The sequence below is a fragment of the Leptopilina boulardi genome, unplaced genomic scaffold (genome assembly GCF_019393585.1).
Source record: "Leptopilina boulardi isolate dan_hultmark-lab unplaced genomic scaffold, ZJU_Lbou_2.1 LbouV2_377, whole genome shotgun sequence".
Classification (NCBI taxonomy): Eukaryota; Metazoa; Arthropoda; class Insecta; order Hymenoptera; family Figitidae; genus Leptopilina; species Leptopilina boulardi.
In genome coordinates this window covers 1,958,146-1,974,890 of record NW_026137948.1, presented here as the reverse complement: position 1 = coordinate 1,974,890, position 16,745 = coordinate 1,958,146, and the positions used below count along the sequence as shown (strand labels likewise).

At 28.4% G+C, this 16,745-nt stretch overlaps 1 protein-coding gene and 1 long non-coding RNA gene across 2 annotated transcripts in view; one reads left to right on the top strand and one right to left on the bottom strand.

Moving 5' to 3' along the window:
* The window catches only part of LOC127287928 (midasin), a 152,342-nt gene that overhangs the window by 105,300 nt on the left and 30,297 nt on the right, over window positions 1-16,745 (bottom strand). The window contains exon 2 of the mRNA XM_051315080.1: window positions 3,421-3,656. Coding sequence (XP_051171037.1) covers window positions 3,421-3,656 — 236 coding nt within the window. The remainder of the gene's footprint in view (window positions 1-3,420; window positions 3,657-16,745) is intronic.
* On the top strand, window positions 7,600-8,936 carry LOC127287932 (uncharacterized). The gene is made up of 3 exons (XR_007843967.1): window positions 7,600-7,727; window positions 8,091-8,221; window positions 8,489-8,936. It is a non-coding gene; the product is annotated as an uncharacterized LOC127287932 (long non-coding RNA).

Here is a 16,745-nt window from a genome sequence, read left to right as displayed (position 1 = left end):
AATTGTATGAGCGCCTCCTACGAATAGATCAAACCCACCCATACCCAAATTATAATCCCTATATATTGACGGAAATACTTTTAAAAAAATGATGAAACGGCGCGCAGCCCGGATATTGCAGCCGAATGCAGCGCCACCTTTTTTCTTTTTCATTTGCTTTTAAAAATGTGATATTACTGGCGTAAAGTGGACTACCACATGTGATCTATTCGGAGGAGGCGCTCATACAATTATAATCGAACTTCACTAGGTAAGTTCGTTCAATTTATTAATTATTCATCTAATTTTAATATATAAATTAAATTAATTACATTGAATTTTTTATTTTGTAACATTATGGTATTTATTTTCAATAAATTCGTAATAAGTACAGTTAACTTGAGGAATGATAAATAAGAAAGCTCTTGTAAGCGTTACAAAAAATGGCCACATATCCGATCAGTAATGTTCTACTACTGTAATCAGTACCAATAAATTTTTCTCCGTGTGCTGCTGAAGGAAAAAGAAAAATAGTTTTTTACTATTTTCCTTATAACTTCTTTATTTCTTAGAGAATTAATTCCAAACTTTTGGAAAAACTTCCTTAATATTTAAGGAGTTTTTCCGGAATGAAAATTCCTTTAATAACTTTTTCATTAGAAGGTTGAAAAACATATATATTTTCAAAATTAAAACTTTATTGTTAATTAATATAAAATAATAACAATTTTTTGAATTTGTTTATGATTGTCGTCATTAATAGTATAAACTGATTAAAATGCACCAAATTTTAAAGAAATTCATCAATATTTGGCGAAATTACGACGAGTTATGTTTTAAAAGTCCATTAAATTATCGTAAAAAATTTTCTACTATTTGCCTCTACTAATTTGAATATTTCTTTTATAAAAAAATCGCAAAGAAAAAGAAGGTTCGGATTTTTATTTCCTGCAGGATAGCGTTTTTAAAAAATTTTAATTTTGAATTTTATTTTTTCCATTTTTGGACCACCTGACTTTTCGCAAGGCGGCTGCCTCAAGCGTAGAGCCCCTTATAGAATCGGGGTCCTCAATTACACAATTACAAAGTAACTAAGTTTGAACAGCTGCAATGCCCCCATTCTCTTTTTTTTGCTCGATAAAAAATTTATTTTAATACGTTTCCCAGCAAACACGTTCTATAATTGTTCTATTAAAATTAAAGAACATTTTACTAGAATAATTGTGCCATCAATAACATGTAGAAATTATAGAACTAAATGGTAACAGTGTTCTAGAACAATGTTCCTAATATGTTATATAACTGTTCTATTTTTTTGTTCTAGAACTGTTTTTAGATATAAGTTCCATAAGTGTTATAGAACATTTAAGTCACAAATTTTCTAGAAATTTTGTACTTTTTTTGTTCTAGAATTGTGATATAACAATATTATGTCACCTTTCTAGAACAATATTCTCTTTTTGTTATAGAATAAATTTAAATAGTCATTAAATGTTTGATCCTTTTTGTTGTAAGATTCCTATTTGGATTTTTTTTCATTAATAATGCCTTGCAATGTAATTTTGTCAATTTTTATGCCAACATCAATTTTTTTGAAACTTGACCGAAACATAAATTATTTGATTTTCAACAAAGAATTAATATACAGTTTGTTCAAATCTATATAGTACTTTAAATTAGCCGAATTGCAAAATTTAGTCATTTTTGGTAGGTTAAAATTAACTTGGAAACTTTTAAGATTTGAATTTCGTACATTTTTATAATTTATATTTATTAGAAACTTAATATTTGCTTTGTTTTATATTATTATACATATATATATATATAAATTGCTAATATTAAACATTAAATAATAATATATATCACTATTATGAGTAATATAAATTGTATTAGTTAATTAAAAAAAATTTTACTGTAACAACATTGTTACTTAATTACTTTTTTTGAGAAAATTAAAATTTATATGTACTGTCCACTTGACTGAAGCAAAGATTTATTTCCTTTCAAATTAAAAAGTAAAAAGTAATAAATTCTAAAATACAATAATTAAAAGATTTTACAATTTTTACATTTATTTTAATTAACATATTTAAGAATTAACAAATAAAAATTATTTATATTGTTCAAAATTATTAATATTTTAGAAATGATATGCTAGTATACTCATTGTAATAAATAATAAACAACTGAAAAATTGTTTGATGGTTTTACAAAATAATAAACCTATCTATTTCATGTGTTTGTTACAAGGAACATTTCCTAAGAAACCTTCATAGTCTCCCTTGGTCGAGCGCGTCTAGGCGCAGCTCCCAGTACGATTGAGCCCTGCAGTGTAGATACACTAGTGATGGTCGAGAGCTCGAATCTCGGGAGTCAACCGGTTAAAAAATTTCGAGAATGTGTTAGGATTACTAATTTTTTTTATTTTATTAACATTATCAACATCAAATTAAGACAAAATATGATACTCTCTTAATTTATTATATTAATTTTGTATTTTTTGGTAACAAAGTTCTATATTTGTTACATACGTGTTATATAAGATGTTGTCACTGGATTTAAAAAATTTGTAATTGATTTATATAATCGTTGCATATCTGTTATAAATCACTAGTAACAGTGTTATGTATTTGTTACATATCTGTTACAGAGATCAGAGCTGGCATTTATCGTAACCTGCTTGTAACATACTTGTAACATGCTACAAGCTTGTGACAGAACGTGTTACATCTTGTTATATAACAAATATATAACCATTACGTATTCGTGTTTGCTGGGTTAAACCTTACCTATTTATATAATTTAATTTAACTCATTTTAAAAAAGACTATTAGTTGTTTCTAATGAATTTTTCAAAACAGGTAGATTACATGAAGCTTCCCTCTTAAGGCCAGGTCAAAGTCGATGCGATTTTCCCATTAAATCTCTGTATAAAAATTGCATCGACTTTGACCTACCCTTAAACTAACTACTTTTGTACTTATTTTAACTCTGTGTGTAATTAATTGAACTCTTTTTAATAAAAATAATTTCTTTCTTAATCATATTTTACTTCAAAATTTAGTTAAATCAACTACAAAGTCTGAAACAACTACAAAATATTGTAATATAAAATTAATATAATTTTTAAATTTAATTGAAGATTTTTTGAATTATACAGGGTAGTTAAAAAGTAATTAATGCTACTAGGTTTTGAATTGTAATAAACAAACGGAGCGCGTTTTGGCTATCTTACAGCCACCCTATTATTTAAAAAAAACAAAATTTCATTCTAAGTATAAAACAAAAACAATTAAAAAATATTAACTTCAAGTGTGAACAGAAATATCCTTTGGATTATTTTTTTTTATTATTATAAATTTTGTAATATGTAACATAAAAAGTTGCTTTATGAAAATAATATGAATATAAATTATTAATATCTTTAAAAATGATAGTTACCCCAATACATCAGGGTAGCTTCCAATAAGTTTTCCAAGAATGACACAATTCGTTTGATGATTGCATTCCAGCAGTTGCAAAGTACAGATGCTTCCGTCATAAATTGGTATTGCTGAAGTCAATAAAATCAAAAGAATATGACGAAAGTGATCTGCTATTTTCGTTGTGTATCGTGAATCTTTCAACAAATTACTAAGTCTCTCCAAAAGTGTACATCTTTGATTTGAATCAAGTTTCTGTAAAATTGAACACCAAGTTTTAAAAGTTATCCAACAAAAGAAAATAAACAACAATTATGCCAAGTTTTGTTTTGTTTTAAAGAAGTTTAAGTTGGGTCATTACATGTAAAATGACTCATATAATTGTGGTCGAAATGTATAAATCGCTTTAAACTTTTATTTTAGTAATTTATATTTTATACCTGGTTTTTTTTACCAGTATACGTCATAGGTTTTTCCACCCTAAAAATTTGGAAAATGGTAAGGTGCAGGTAAGACTCTGAACCTCACAGCAATACCTTCAAGTACCTTTCAGTATTTAACCATCCGACTTATAATAAAGACATTGTGTTAAATGAAACACGTGCCTTTCCCATTTATACCATACCCTATCCATCATACAGTTTTAGAAGTGGGATTAATTTATTCGTGTTATGTAGCAATAAAAAAAGGACTATTACCTAAGTTTACTCATTTTAAAAATACATTTAATTCAACTTATACCTTTACAAAACAGGTTTTTTTAGAACATCTGTTAAGCCTAAATATAAAAAATATATCACTCCCTCTTAAAACAAAAAATATTTTTTAAGTGAGAGTGATACCTTTGACCCGAAAAAAATCGACTATTTTTTGCTTAAACGATACTTTATGATGTGTAGAATAAAAATTATATCATGAGAAGTGATTTTGAAGTTATTTTATGTAAAAAATCGAAATCTGCAGAAGGTGCTTGTCAAAATTTTAAACGCGTTTTTCTCGAAATAATATTTTTCAAAACGGTGGGCAGTCTAGCTCGAACAATTTTGATCAGATTGACTTAGGCCAGTTTTTTTTATCGTCACTCACCCAGTGGGAAATTGACAAGACTCAATATTGGCTAAATATTGGACCAGTTATTTTTACCAATATTGGTCCAAGGCAGGGAGTGTAGAGACCAATGCCAAGGCTCGAATTTCAATATTGGCCCAATTTTCAAAAATACAAAAAATCAGATTCCAGCCAAGATTAAAAAAATTAATTATTAAAACTGAAATATAATAAAATTTTTAGTTATATTTATATATTATATTTTATTATATATGTATAATAACATTATCATTTCTCTTTAGATCAAGGGTTATATATAAAATCATCCGCAATAAACGGAGAAAAAGAAAAAAATATTTTCTAACGTCCTGCTAGGAATTAGAGAGAGAAAAAACACTGCCATCTGGCGGATAGTTGGAAAGTTAACGTAGCGCGAAATTCAAATTGCGTGAAGGAAAAACTGTAAGCATAAACATTTACTTGAAAATGTATTTACTTAAGAATGCATTCTATTTCATTAAACAAAACTTAATTAATTTTATAACGGTCATAAATAATTTTTTTAATTTTAATTCTTTATACTTACCAAATGAGAATTAGGCCTAATGAGGATTAGGCCAGAAGGGAATTAGGTTACATTAAGATTAGACCAGTTCAGAATTATGTTAGATTAATATTAGAACAAGTCACCAGTAGGATAATGTAAAATTAGGCCAAATGAGAATTAGGTCCGATAAATATTAGAACAAACAACAATTAGGTTACACTATGATTATGCCAAATGAGAATTAGGTTTTATAAAGATTAGATCAACTGAATATTAGTTTAAGCGGCGTTTAGTCCAAATGATAATTAGGCCAGATGAAAATGATTTCAAATGATAATTATGGGAAATTGTTTTCAGGCCAAGTAATAATTAGATCAAATAAAAATGAGGCTAAAAAATATTAGGTTACAGAAAATTTAGACCAAGTGAGATTTAGGGCAGATAAATTTTACGTTAAATAAGAATTAGGTTAAATTAAGATTATGCCAAATGAGAATTAGGTCAAATGAAGATTAGTACAAATAAGGATTAGATTGAATAAAGATTAGGATAAATAATAATAAGTCATATACAGATTAGGCCAAGTAATAATTAGTTCAAACGACTTTTAGGACAATTAAGTTTTAGGCCATTTGAAATTTGGAGAAAATTCATGCGTCTCATTTTGCTTTAAAGTACGTAGAATATTTTAAAAATACTAATTTCTGTGGATTTGGCGGTTGTTTAAAGGAAAAAGTCGATTTTTAGGGCGAAATTTTTTCCAAAAATCTATTGCCAAAAAAAAACAAACAAAAAATCCACTACGTACTCTAAAGTACAGATCCTCAAGAGAGAGTTGACGCAAGTCGAGCTGAACTGTGATTGGTATAGGGTAACCGAAATCGGAAGTTAATCCAAAATTTATTTGATTGGTTCGAAATGTGCGCGGTTGTTTGAAATGGTTTTTATTTAAGGCATTTTAAAATATCCCGATCATTTTGCCCAATAGCATTAGTAAGTGACGATCAAAAAAAAACTTTGGTTGAAATCAATCCGATCAAAATTGTTCGTGCTAGATTGCGAATCTGAAGTCAGTTTTTAAGAAATTCAAAATGACGGTTCTAAAATGGCTGATATATTTTTAAAAATCCAACCATGTTGTTTGAAAATTGTTACTCGGAGGTTTTTGAGGTCGCTGATTACGAATCTGCAATTATATTTTTTTACATATTTACATTGTTGTATGAAGTACATAGTTTAATCTTGTTAAAATTCACTTTAATTATTTTTTTAGTAGGGGAGAGTAGTTAGGGTTGGACAGTGGTCAGAGTTGAGCCATCGCGTTTATTTTGTTTTATCACGCTAGCACCATCTGTCTTTGTATGTAAGTACTTATTAACAATGTCAGCGAACTTTTCACATGTATTGCAGTGAAGTGTGCGAACAATAAAGACGTATTATGCAAGTCAATGTTACACGCTTAAAAAAAATATTTTTTTTTTGTTTCAAATCAAATGTAAAATCTTGTAAAATTTGTGTTTTTGACCTTATTTAAAATATGAATATCGATGTTTGAAAAGGTTTTCTTAGAAAGATATGTTTTCTTTAGGTCGTATTAATTTTATTTATTAAAAAATGACGTACACACATCAATCTTTTAAAAACAAACGTTTCGTCTGTTATATTACAGACATCTTCAGTGTAATCTGTAAAAAATTACTTTTATAAAAATCAGCAAAAATTTTGTGTGTTTGGAACACGTGTAAACATAACCTAAAAAATAATATTTACTAAAAATTAATTATTAATTATAATTAATTAATAATTAATTCTCGTCGAATTTTAAGGTAATTATTATTTTTTAGGTTATGTTTACACGTGTTCCAAAAACTTTTGTTATTCTTTTTGCTGATTTTTATAAAAGTAATTTTTCACAGATTACACTGTTTCAAATGAAGACAATTAATTGCAGAAAAAAATATGTCAAAGACAAAGTAAGTTGACAAAAACTGTAAAGGAAAAAAATGAGTGAATGAACCTCGAAATTGAAATAAAAAGCTCAATTTCCGCGGTCAGATTTTCGCTGGTCTGAAAAGTTAGAAAATATTATCAAAAATTTGTCATTTCTTTCTATCCAATGGAAATAAAGATTTTGACACCTCTTTAAGTCGACAAATGAATTTCCATTGCAAGAACGCTTCATAATTGCAAAATTTTGGTTGGCTAAACCCTAACTCACGTGTCTTTAGCGTTATATTAAACACAAAATAAACACGTAATACAAACAACAAATTACGATTAACATTTTCATATAACATCTTAATGAACAAGCAAAATGGTTGAATTTTTGAAAATATATCCGCCATATTTAATAACTGACTTCAGATTTGTAATTATCGACCTCAAAAACGCCCTAGTAGAAATTTCGGAAAAAGGCCGAAGCTCACCACTGGCATTGTATTGGCACAGTACAATCTACCAGTACTGGTTTTCGGGAATTTTACCAGTACTGGAAGGTAGTACTCATCCATTACAATGCCAGTAATATACTCAGATCAGCATTTGAGGTATGCGCAATTGGACTATTAACTATATCTCACATCTGCGTCTTCACGTCACTAAACTAGAATTCTATCACAATTGCAGTTAATTTATTTTTAAAAATAGTGCGTGTTTGTTTTTTATTAATGTCAAAATGTTTGATTATAATGCAAAACAGGAGTAACTTTTTGATTTTTTCATTAAAGAGGAATGTAAGTATAGAAAATATTTCATATTTTAATAGAGAATACGTAGAAGGCGAGGTTATTTTCTATTTTCATAAAAGGTTATTTCAATAAATAAAATGTAAAGGTTACATAAGAATATATATTTGTTAAAATTTAGTTTACAAGTATGATAATAAAATTTTGCAAAATTATGTTTTCTAAAAAATGTTCGTTTGTAGTTTTTGAAAATTATTATATGTATAACTTAACCTCAAAAGACACAGTTTTTAATTTTTTTTTATTTAGTCAATAAACTAAATTTTTTAATACTTGGAAAATCTTATTAAGTATTATTATATATTATTTATGTTAAATTTTAATTTGTTTAATTTTTAAAAACTATTTCAGAAAATTTTAATATAAAATGTTTGGACAAGACAGGAAAAGATTTTTTAAATCGCGACAGAGTTGAGAGACACGGTGTTTAAAAAAGTTGAAATTATCTGATGACAATATTTCGCAGGAAGAATCTTCATCTGGTATGTATATGCTGCAAATTAAAATTTATTTATGAAAAAATATAAAATTTATTTAAAAACTAATTTTTTAAAAAATGTGTTAAACAATTAAATTCATTAATTTGTTACAAACTTTCTGAAATTATTTAATGAAACTTTTAATTAATTTTCATTTGTAATTAAAAAAAGAATATATTCTACGAATTAATGTTTTGTATAAAATAATTTTAGATAAACCAAGTGTCTCTCATAGCCATGATGATAAAAATATTTATAATTTTGCACAAGTTAATAGCTGCCACTACGATTACCAAGATTGTGATAAAATTACATATGAAGATTTTGATGATGCTGATGATGCAGATGATGATGACGATGATTATGTATCTTGCGACGAAGAGGAGCAGTTTGAAGACGCTGAAGACAATTTATTTTTGGATTTTGAAGACATTTATGGGGATGAGTCGGAAAGCGAGAATACTGACGAAGAAATAATTGACGATTTTGAATATTCAGATGATGAACTTGACGTAAATGATAAATCTCCCGAAATGGATATAGTTTCCGAAATAAGAATGTGGGCCCAAGGTGGTCAAGTACCATTGACGAAAGTTGATGAAATTCTTAAGATTTTAAGAAAAAATGTGCTACCTCAATTACCAGCATCTTCTAAAACGTTGTTAAGAACCTCTTCAGCTAAATATGTTATAACGGAAATGGAAGATAAGGATGGAGGAAAAGGTCAGTTTGCTTACCTTGGAGTTGCTTCAGGTATTAAAAATTGCTTGAATGTGAATGAGCACAAAAGTGATACAATCTCTCTAATTATTAATATTGATGGAATGCAACTTTTTCGGTCTATTAATGAAGATTTGTGGCCTATTACTGCAAAAATTTATACGCCTAATAATATTTATGAGCCATTTTGTGTTGGACTTTTTTTGGAAAAATGCAAACCAAAAAATATTAAAGAATATCTGAAGGATTTCAAGGAAGAGGTGAATCGTTTATTCGAAGAAGGTTTGACAATTGAAAATAGACATTTCAAAGTGAGAATAAAATGTTTTGTTTGCGATACTCCCGCTCGTTCATTTGCAAAAGGTACCAAAGGACATGGAGGATAATACGCATGCGAACGTTGTAAAAATAAGGGAAAAAGAGTGAAATCGAAAAAATCTAAAAAGAAAGATTATCGAACCGTTTATCCATTAACTAATGAACCTTTGAGAACCGACAATTCGTTTAGAGAAAAAACTCAACCTGAACACCATAAAGAAGAATCACCACTTCTTTCTTTAAAACAAACAATAAATATAATTTCGATATTTATTTTAGACTTTATGCATTTGGGATCAGGTGTTATGAAAAGAATATTAGAATGTTTGACATCAGGTTTGAAGACAAAATTGAGTGTGAGAGACAGACAAACATTATCTGAAAGATTGAAAGCATTGGAAAATCAAGTTCCAATTGAATTTCCGAGGAAACCTCGATCTTTAAAGTTTCTTCCGAAATGGAAGGCGACTGAGCTTCTTTTCTGTCTCTTATATAGCGGTCCAATTATTTTTAAAAACATTATAAGTCCTCGACTTTCCCAGCATTTTCTTTTGTTGCACGTAGCTTGTCGCATTTTGTGTGAAGAAGAATTTGCTATTTCATGGAACAGTTTAGCAAAGCATTATTTGATCTGTGTTTTTAAACTTTTAAAGCATACCTATGGAACTTCAATGCAAGTGATCAACATGCATAATCTGATTCATTTAGCAGATAATGCAAAATTCTTGAATTCCAGTCTTAAAAACATCACCGCTTTTCCATTTGAAAATTTTTTGGGTAAATTAAAAAAACTTGTTCGTTGTGGAAATAGACCCTTGTCTCAAATTTGTCGACGGTTATTTGAAATGACTGTAAACAAAAATACATCATCACCACCTGTCATACAAATAATTGAAACCGAATCCGTGACAGAAGATCGAACGAGGATTAAAAAACTCAAATACACAAACTTAACTATTTCCACATCTTATCCAGACAACACTATGATGCTTTCTAACAAAAAGATTTTTAAAATCGCTGACATCGTTAAATTAAAAGAATATCATTCGTTAGACAAAATAGTAATTGTTGGACATGTATGGGAAAAGAAGAAGTCTATTTTTGATTACCATCGTGATTCGAGTAATTTATACATGTGGGAAATGCAGAAGGATGCAAGGAATGTGCTGAAAAGTTATTTTTTAACTGATATTAATCGAAAAATGGTTGTCATGTGGGTGAACGAAAATTCTGAAAAAAGAATCTATACAATTCCTTTATTGCATCACTGAACTATGAAAAGGGAATTTTTATCGATATCTTTCTTCATCTAAAATCGATAAATTGGTTCTGAATTATATTAGAAAACAATAGTCATCAAATTCATTTTTAAAAAAGTATCAGTTATTTTTCAAACTTTAAATGGGCGTATTTTCGCGCGCTACAATTACTTCTATCTTTGTCTGCTAAGTTTTGCCTGCCCAATAGACAAATGTTAAATCGGCCATTTGCCGTACGCAATCATCTGTGTATACACCGTTTCACCATCTATTTCTCTGATAGCATCGCTCTGACAGAAATTGTGAAGGTAAAGTCATGTAATTATGTTACCTTTTATATTTTATATTTATCAATTTCTTATAGTACTAAATATTTTTCTCATTAAAGTGTTGAAAATGCGATAAGATTCAGAACATGATTTCTAACCTCAAAGTTATAGACCGCGACGCGTCAACCACGTGCACTCACACTGCTTGCACAAATAAATTAACACAAATAATTAATTGTCCAGTGTATTTTATATTACAAAATATTTTTTTAAATACATTTATTGCGTTTAAAACATAATTTTTATTACACTATTGGATTACAAGCAAAGAAATTTTTGATCGAAAATAAATAGCCACGTGTTGCATCAGATTTTTTATTCAGTGTTTGTGTTTTTTTTTATAAAAATTTTTCTGATAAAATGATTGCTATTGTTGCTTCTATTTTATATGACATTAACATATATATTAAAACTTTCAATACTCTCTCTAATTCAGATGTAGTGAACAAAAAATTCATGACGTAATTTCTAACCTCCAAATTTTAGAAAAGCACTTTCTACATGTTCTTTTACAAGGTTTCGTGTCTAAACTTTAAATAATTCATCATCAAATTGTACCACATGGCAAAAATTATTTTTTATTGCATACACACATACATAGATACTTTGTTATATTTGAAGGTTACTAATGGAACACGTGAAAATGAATATCAAAAGTTTGCACAAAAATACAACCCATGTTGTTGTTCAGTTCATTAAACTAAACAGTAAAGGGCAAAGAGTCGTTGAACTAGTGCCCAGATATTGGGTCATTTATAAAAGAAGCAAGAAGCAGTGGTTTTGTAAATATCCACCCATCGTAGAATATAAATTTATTGATGAGTGGGTTGAAACTGGAAAACATCCTGATCCAAAGTGGGGAGAATGGGCTGTAATTTTATTAAGAGAAGCAAGTAAGAATAATATTAATTATTAAAATTATAAATCCGATAAAACTTAAATTAATTTTATTGAATATTTAACTATTATTTTACTTTTTTAAGGTTCTTTTCAACAAGGAATAAGGCGCCAGGATAGAGCCTTCGAAAGCGCAATTGTTGATACAAGTACCTTTGAGGAAAGTTGCTTAAGTGATGAACCTCGAGAACATTCCGATTCAAGTTGCGATGAATCAGCTGATGACATTTTAGCCGAAGCGAAAAATGTCGTTGCCAATTTGCAAAGTAAAGCAAATGAGACCCAAGGTATTTTTATTCTTTGTTTAAAAGGAACCTTTTATACATTTTATACATAATACGTAAAAAATTTATTGCTTTCTTTTTTTGAAACTTTTATGTCTGCTTATTTAAAATTTTGCAGAATACTGATACTTCATTAATAATATCTTTTTTTTTACATTTACAGGGAATGCCTTGCCGGTAGCTTCTTTGCCAATCCATTCAGTGAAAGATAATTTTACTGATACAGTATCTGAAAAATCTTTGGACAATTCTTTTGACGAAGAACACGAACCGATCAACAACGATTATAATCAGTCCAGAAAATCATTTAAAAAAGCAGCTCAAACTAAATCAAAATTTAAAAGTCCTTACGCTTCTGCTTCCGTCAGAAGAGTTAATGGTGCGAAAAATATCGCCAATTCGCAAAGTAAAGTGAATGAGACCCAAGGTATTTTTTTTGTTTAAAAGAAATCTTTTAAGTTTTTCAAATCGGTATACACTTTATGCATAATACGTACACTACCGTCCGAAATTGTGCGAACTCTGCTTTTTCAACAAATATAAAACTGTTCAAATCTTCAAAAATATTAAAACTAAAATTTTTTCTTCTTTATTTTATTAAAGCTAATAAAAGTCTGAAAGAAATGACACCTTGACAAAGAGAATATGTTAATTTTTCAATTAGATATCTAAGAAAAACCCAATTTTCAATGTTTTTACTATTTTTTTTATTCCTCTGGCAAAAATTAATATTTTTAAACGTTCTTAGGCTCATTGAAATCGTATTTTCTTATGCAATTCAAATTATATAAAACAATTCATGTACACATTCTTCCCTAGCGTATGCAAACCGTGAAAGTTGGCTCATAAAATGTCAAAAAATTGTGATTAATATTTATATGACAAAAAATGATCAGTAAAATGTATAAATCTTAAATTTACTTACATAAATCAGAGAAGTTTAGAATGATATATTTACTTGATTTTTAAACATTATATATTATTGTAGAATTAAATTTAAATTTTTTGACATTTTATGAGCCAACTTTCACGGTTTGCATACGCTAGGGAAGAATGTGTACATGAATTGTTTTATATAATTTGAATTGCATAACAAAATACGATTTCAATGAGCCTAAGAACGTTTAAAAATATTAATTTTTGCCAGAGAAATAAAAAAAATAGTAAAAACATTGAAAATTGGGTTTTTCTTAGATATCTAATTGAAAAATTAACATATTCTCTTTGTCAAGGTGTCATTTCTTTCAGACTTTTATTAGCTTTAATAAAATAAAGAGGAAAAAATTTTAGTTTTAATATTTTTGAAGATTTGAACAGTTTTATATTTGTTGAAAAAGCAGAGTTCGCACAATTTCGGACGGTAGTGTAAATAAATCTTTTTTCGATGTTTTTACGTTTACTTATTTAAAATTTTGCAGAAATGATACTTCATTAATAATATCTTTATTTTTTTAACATTTACAGCGAATGCCATGCCAGTAGCTTCTTCGTCAATCCATTCAGTGATAGAAAACTTTCCAGATGTAGAATCTGATGAAGAACTCGAACCGAACAACAACGAGTATAAGCAGTCCGAAAAAGCATCATTTACAAAACCAGCTCAAACAAGAGCAAGAAAATTTAAAAGTCCATATGCTTCTGCTTCCGAAAGAAGAGTCACTGAAAATTCTAATCATCGGAATAGTAAAAAATGTGCACACTGCAGAAATGATACTGGTAAGTTAGTTTTAAATTAATTATTTAAAAATTTTTTTTTTAAATTTACACAACATTTAATTATTTTAATTATGACACTATTTCTTATTTCAGATTTGACTGAAGTGTTCACAAAATCGATGGAACTTTTAGAAAGACGACTTTTACATCATATTAACAGTAGATTAGACACGTTGTCAGATGCGGTAGTAATAAATCAAGCTGCAACTACAATCTCTGAAATTACGGAGAAACCAATTTTGAAAACTTTGCCAAAAGAAACGGTACAAGATTTTAAAGATTTTGACCAAACTCTCAGTAATAATGAAGAATCTCTACTTCATGTGGTAAGTTTTTGATTTTTAATTTAATTTTATGATTTTCTTTATTTTTATTTATTTAATGACAAAATTTCTTTGAAAAATAAGTTCACTTCATGCATCTTTATGCAGCACGCGCGAAATCAGCCAACGTTGCAATCGGTATTATATTACCGAGAATCATTAAAAAGGAACTTCAATTAAAGTACAGTAAGGCAGGAAAACCATTTCACGGAATATCGAAGGAAAATTTTTCCGCCACGACAAAATTTAAATCTTTAGAAAGTACGTAAAAACAACTTTAAGAAGTAAATTAAAAAAAATAAATCTAAACCTCCCGATCCGTCATAGATAAATTCTTCCCATAAGAAATAACTTGGGATAAATTTATCTGGCACTCATCGGAAAGTGGATCATTACAGACTAAATAAATTTTTAAAAATATTTTTAAATAATGTAACTTCTTTTCTAGGAGTTCTTTTGGATGTATTCACCCGCGTGGAAATGGAACCATGGACAAAATCATACAAACCTTGGGCGAAATTATTTGCCAAGGTAAAAATGATTTAACCAATGATTCACAACCTTGGCTCAAATTTGAATCACCATTGATTATGTCCGTTTTCCATGGTACAATTTCCCATAGGAAATTTTTTTTTAATTTTATGGATTTTTAACCATTGCTAAAATCTTGGAAACCATGGGAAAATTAATATTTTAATTTTGCTAATTTTGGGCCATTGCTAAAATCTTGGAAACCATGGAAATTTTTTTTTTATTTTACGGATTTTGGACCATGGTTAAAAAATTGCAAACCATGGGAAAATATTTTTTAATTTTACGGATTTTGGACCATTGCATAAATCTTGCGAACCATCGGAAAATTTTTTTTTCTTTTTTACGGATTTTGGACCATTGCATAAATCTTGCGAACCATGTGAAAATAAATTTTTTAATTTTTCCATTTGGGAGCATTACTCAAAACTTGGAACCATGGGAAATTTTTTTTTTCTTTTTTACGGATTTTGGACCATTGCATAAATCTTGCGAAACATGGGAAAATTAATTTTTTTAATTTTTCTATTTCGGAGCATTGCTGAAATCTTTCAACCATGGCTAAAATTAATTTTTTTAATTTTTCTATTTCGGAGCATTGCTGAAATCTTTTAACCATGGGAAAATTAATTTTTTAATTTTTCTATTTCGGAGCATTGCTCAAAACTTCGAACCATGGGAAAATTATTTTTTCCATTTGGGAGCATTGCTCAAAACTTGGAACCATGGGAAATTTTTTTTTCTTTTTTACGGATTTTGGACCATTGCATAAATCTTGCGAAACATGGGAAAATTAATTTTTTTAATTTTTCTATTTCGGAGCATTGCTGAAATCTTTCAACCATGGCTAAAATTAATTTTTTTAATTTTTCTATTTCGGAGCATTGCTGAAATCTTTTAACCATGGGAAAATTAATTTTTTAATTTTTCTATTTCGGAGCATTGCTAAAATCTTCCAACTATGGAAAAATTAATTTTCCCATGGTTCGAAGTTTTGAGCAATGCTCCGAAATGGAAAAATTAAAAATTAATTTTCCCATGGTTGGAAGATTTCAGCAATGCTCAAAAATGGAAAAATTATAAATTATTTTTCCCATGGTTAGATGATTTCAGCAATGCTCCAAAATAGGAAAATTAAAAAATTAATTTTCCCATGGTTGGAAGATTTTAGCAATGCTCCGAAATGGAAAAATTAAAAAAAAATTCCCATGGTTAGAAAGATTTTAAAATGGTCAAAAATCCGTAAATTAAGAAAAATAATTTTCCCATTGTTGGAAGATTTCAGCAAAGCACCAAAATGGAAAAATTAAAAATTAATTTACCCATAGTTGGAAGATTTCAGCAATGCTCCAAAATGGAAAAATTTAAAAAACTAATTTTCCCATGGTTGGAAGATTTCAGCAATGCTCCGAAATGGAAAAATTAAAAAAAAATTCCCATGGTTAGAAAGATTTTAAAATGGTCAAAAATCCGTAAATTAAGAAAAATAATTTTCCCATTGTTGGAAGATTTTAGCAATGCTCCGAAATGGAAAAATTAAATAAAATTTTCCCATGGTTAGAAAGATTTTAGCAATGGTCAAAAATCCGTAAATTAAGAAAAATAATTTTCCCATGGTTCGCAAGATTTTAGCAATGGTTTAAAATCAAAAAAATTAAAAAACTTTTTCCCATGGTTTTCAAGATTTTAGCAATGGTTTAAAAATTGTAAATTTAAAAAAAAAATTTCCCATGGTTCGAAAGATTTTAGCAATGGTCAAAAATCCGTAAATTAAGAAAAATAATTTTCCCAAGGTTAGCAAGATTTTAGCAATGGTTTAAAATCAAAAAAATTAAAAAACTTTTTCCCATGGTTCGCAAGTTTTTAGCAATGGTCCAAAATCCGTAAAATTAAAAAAATTTGTCCAAGGTTTCCAAGATTTCAGCAATGGTTAAAAATCCGTAAAATTAAAAACAAATTTCCCATGGAAAATTGTACCATGGGAAACGGACATGAGCAATGATTTTTAAGATTTTTGCCAAGGTTTAAACCATGGGTCTAATTGTATTTACCTTGGCAATCGATTTCGCCCATGGTTTTTATTATTTTACCCATGGTTCCGCAAGAACGAAACACAAAAGACGATTGGAACAGCGGTTAGTAGATGGCTG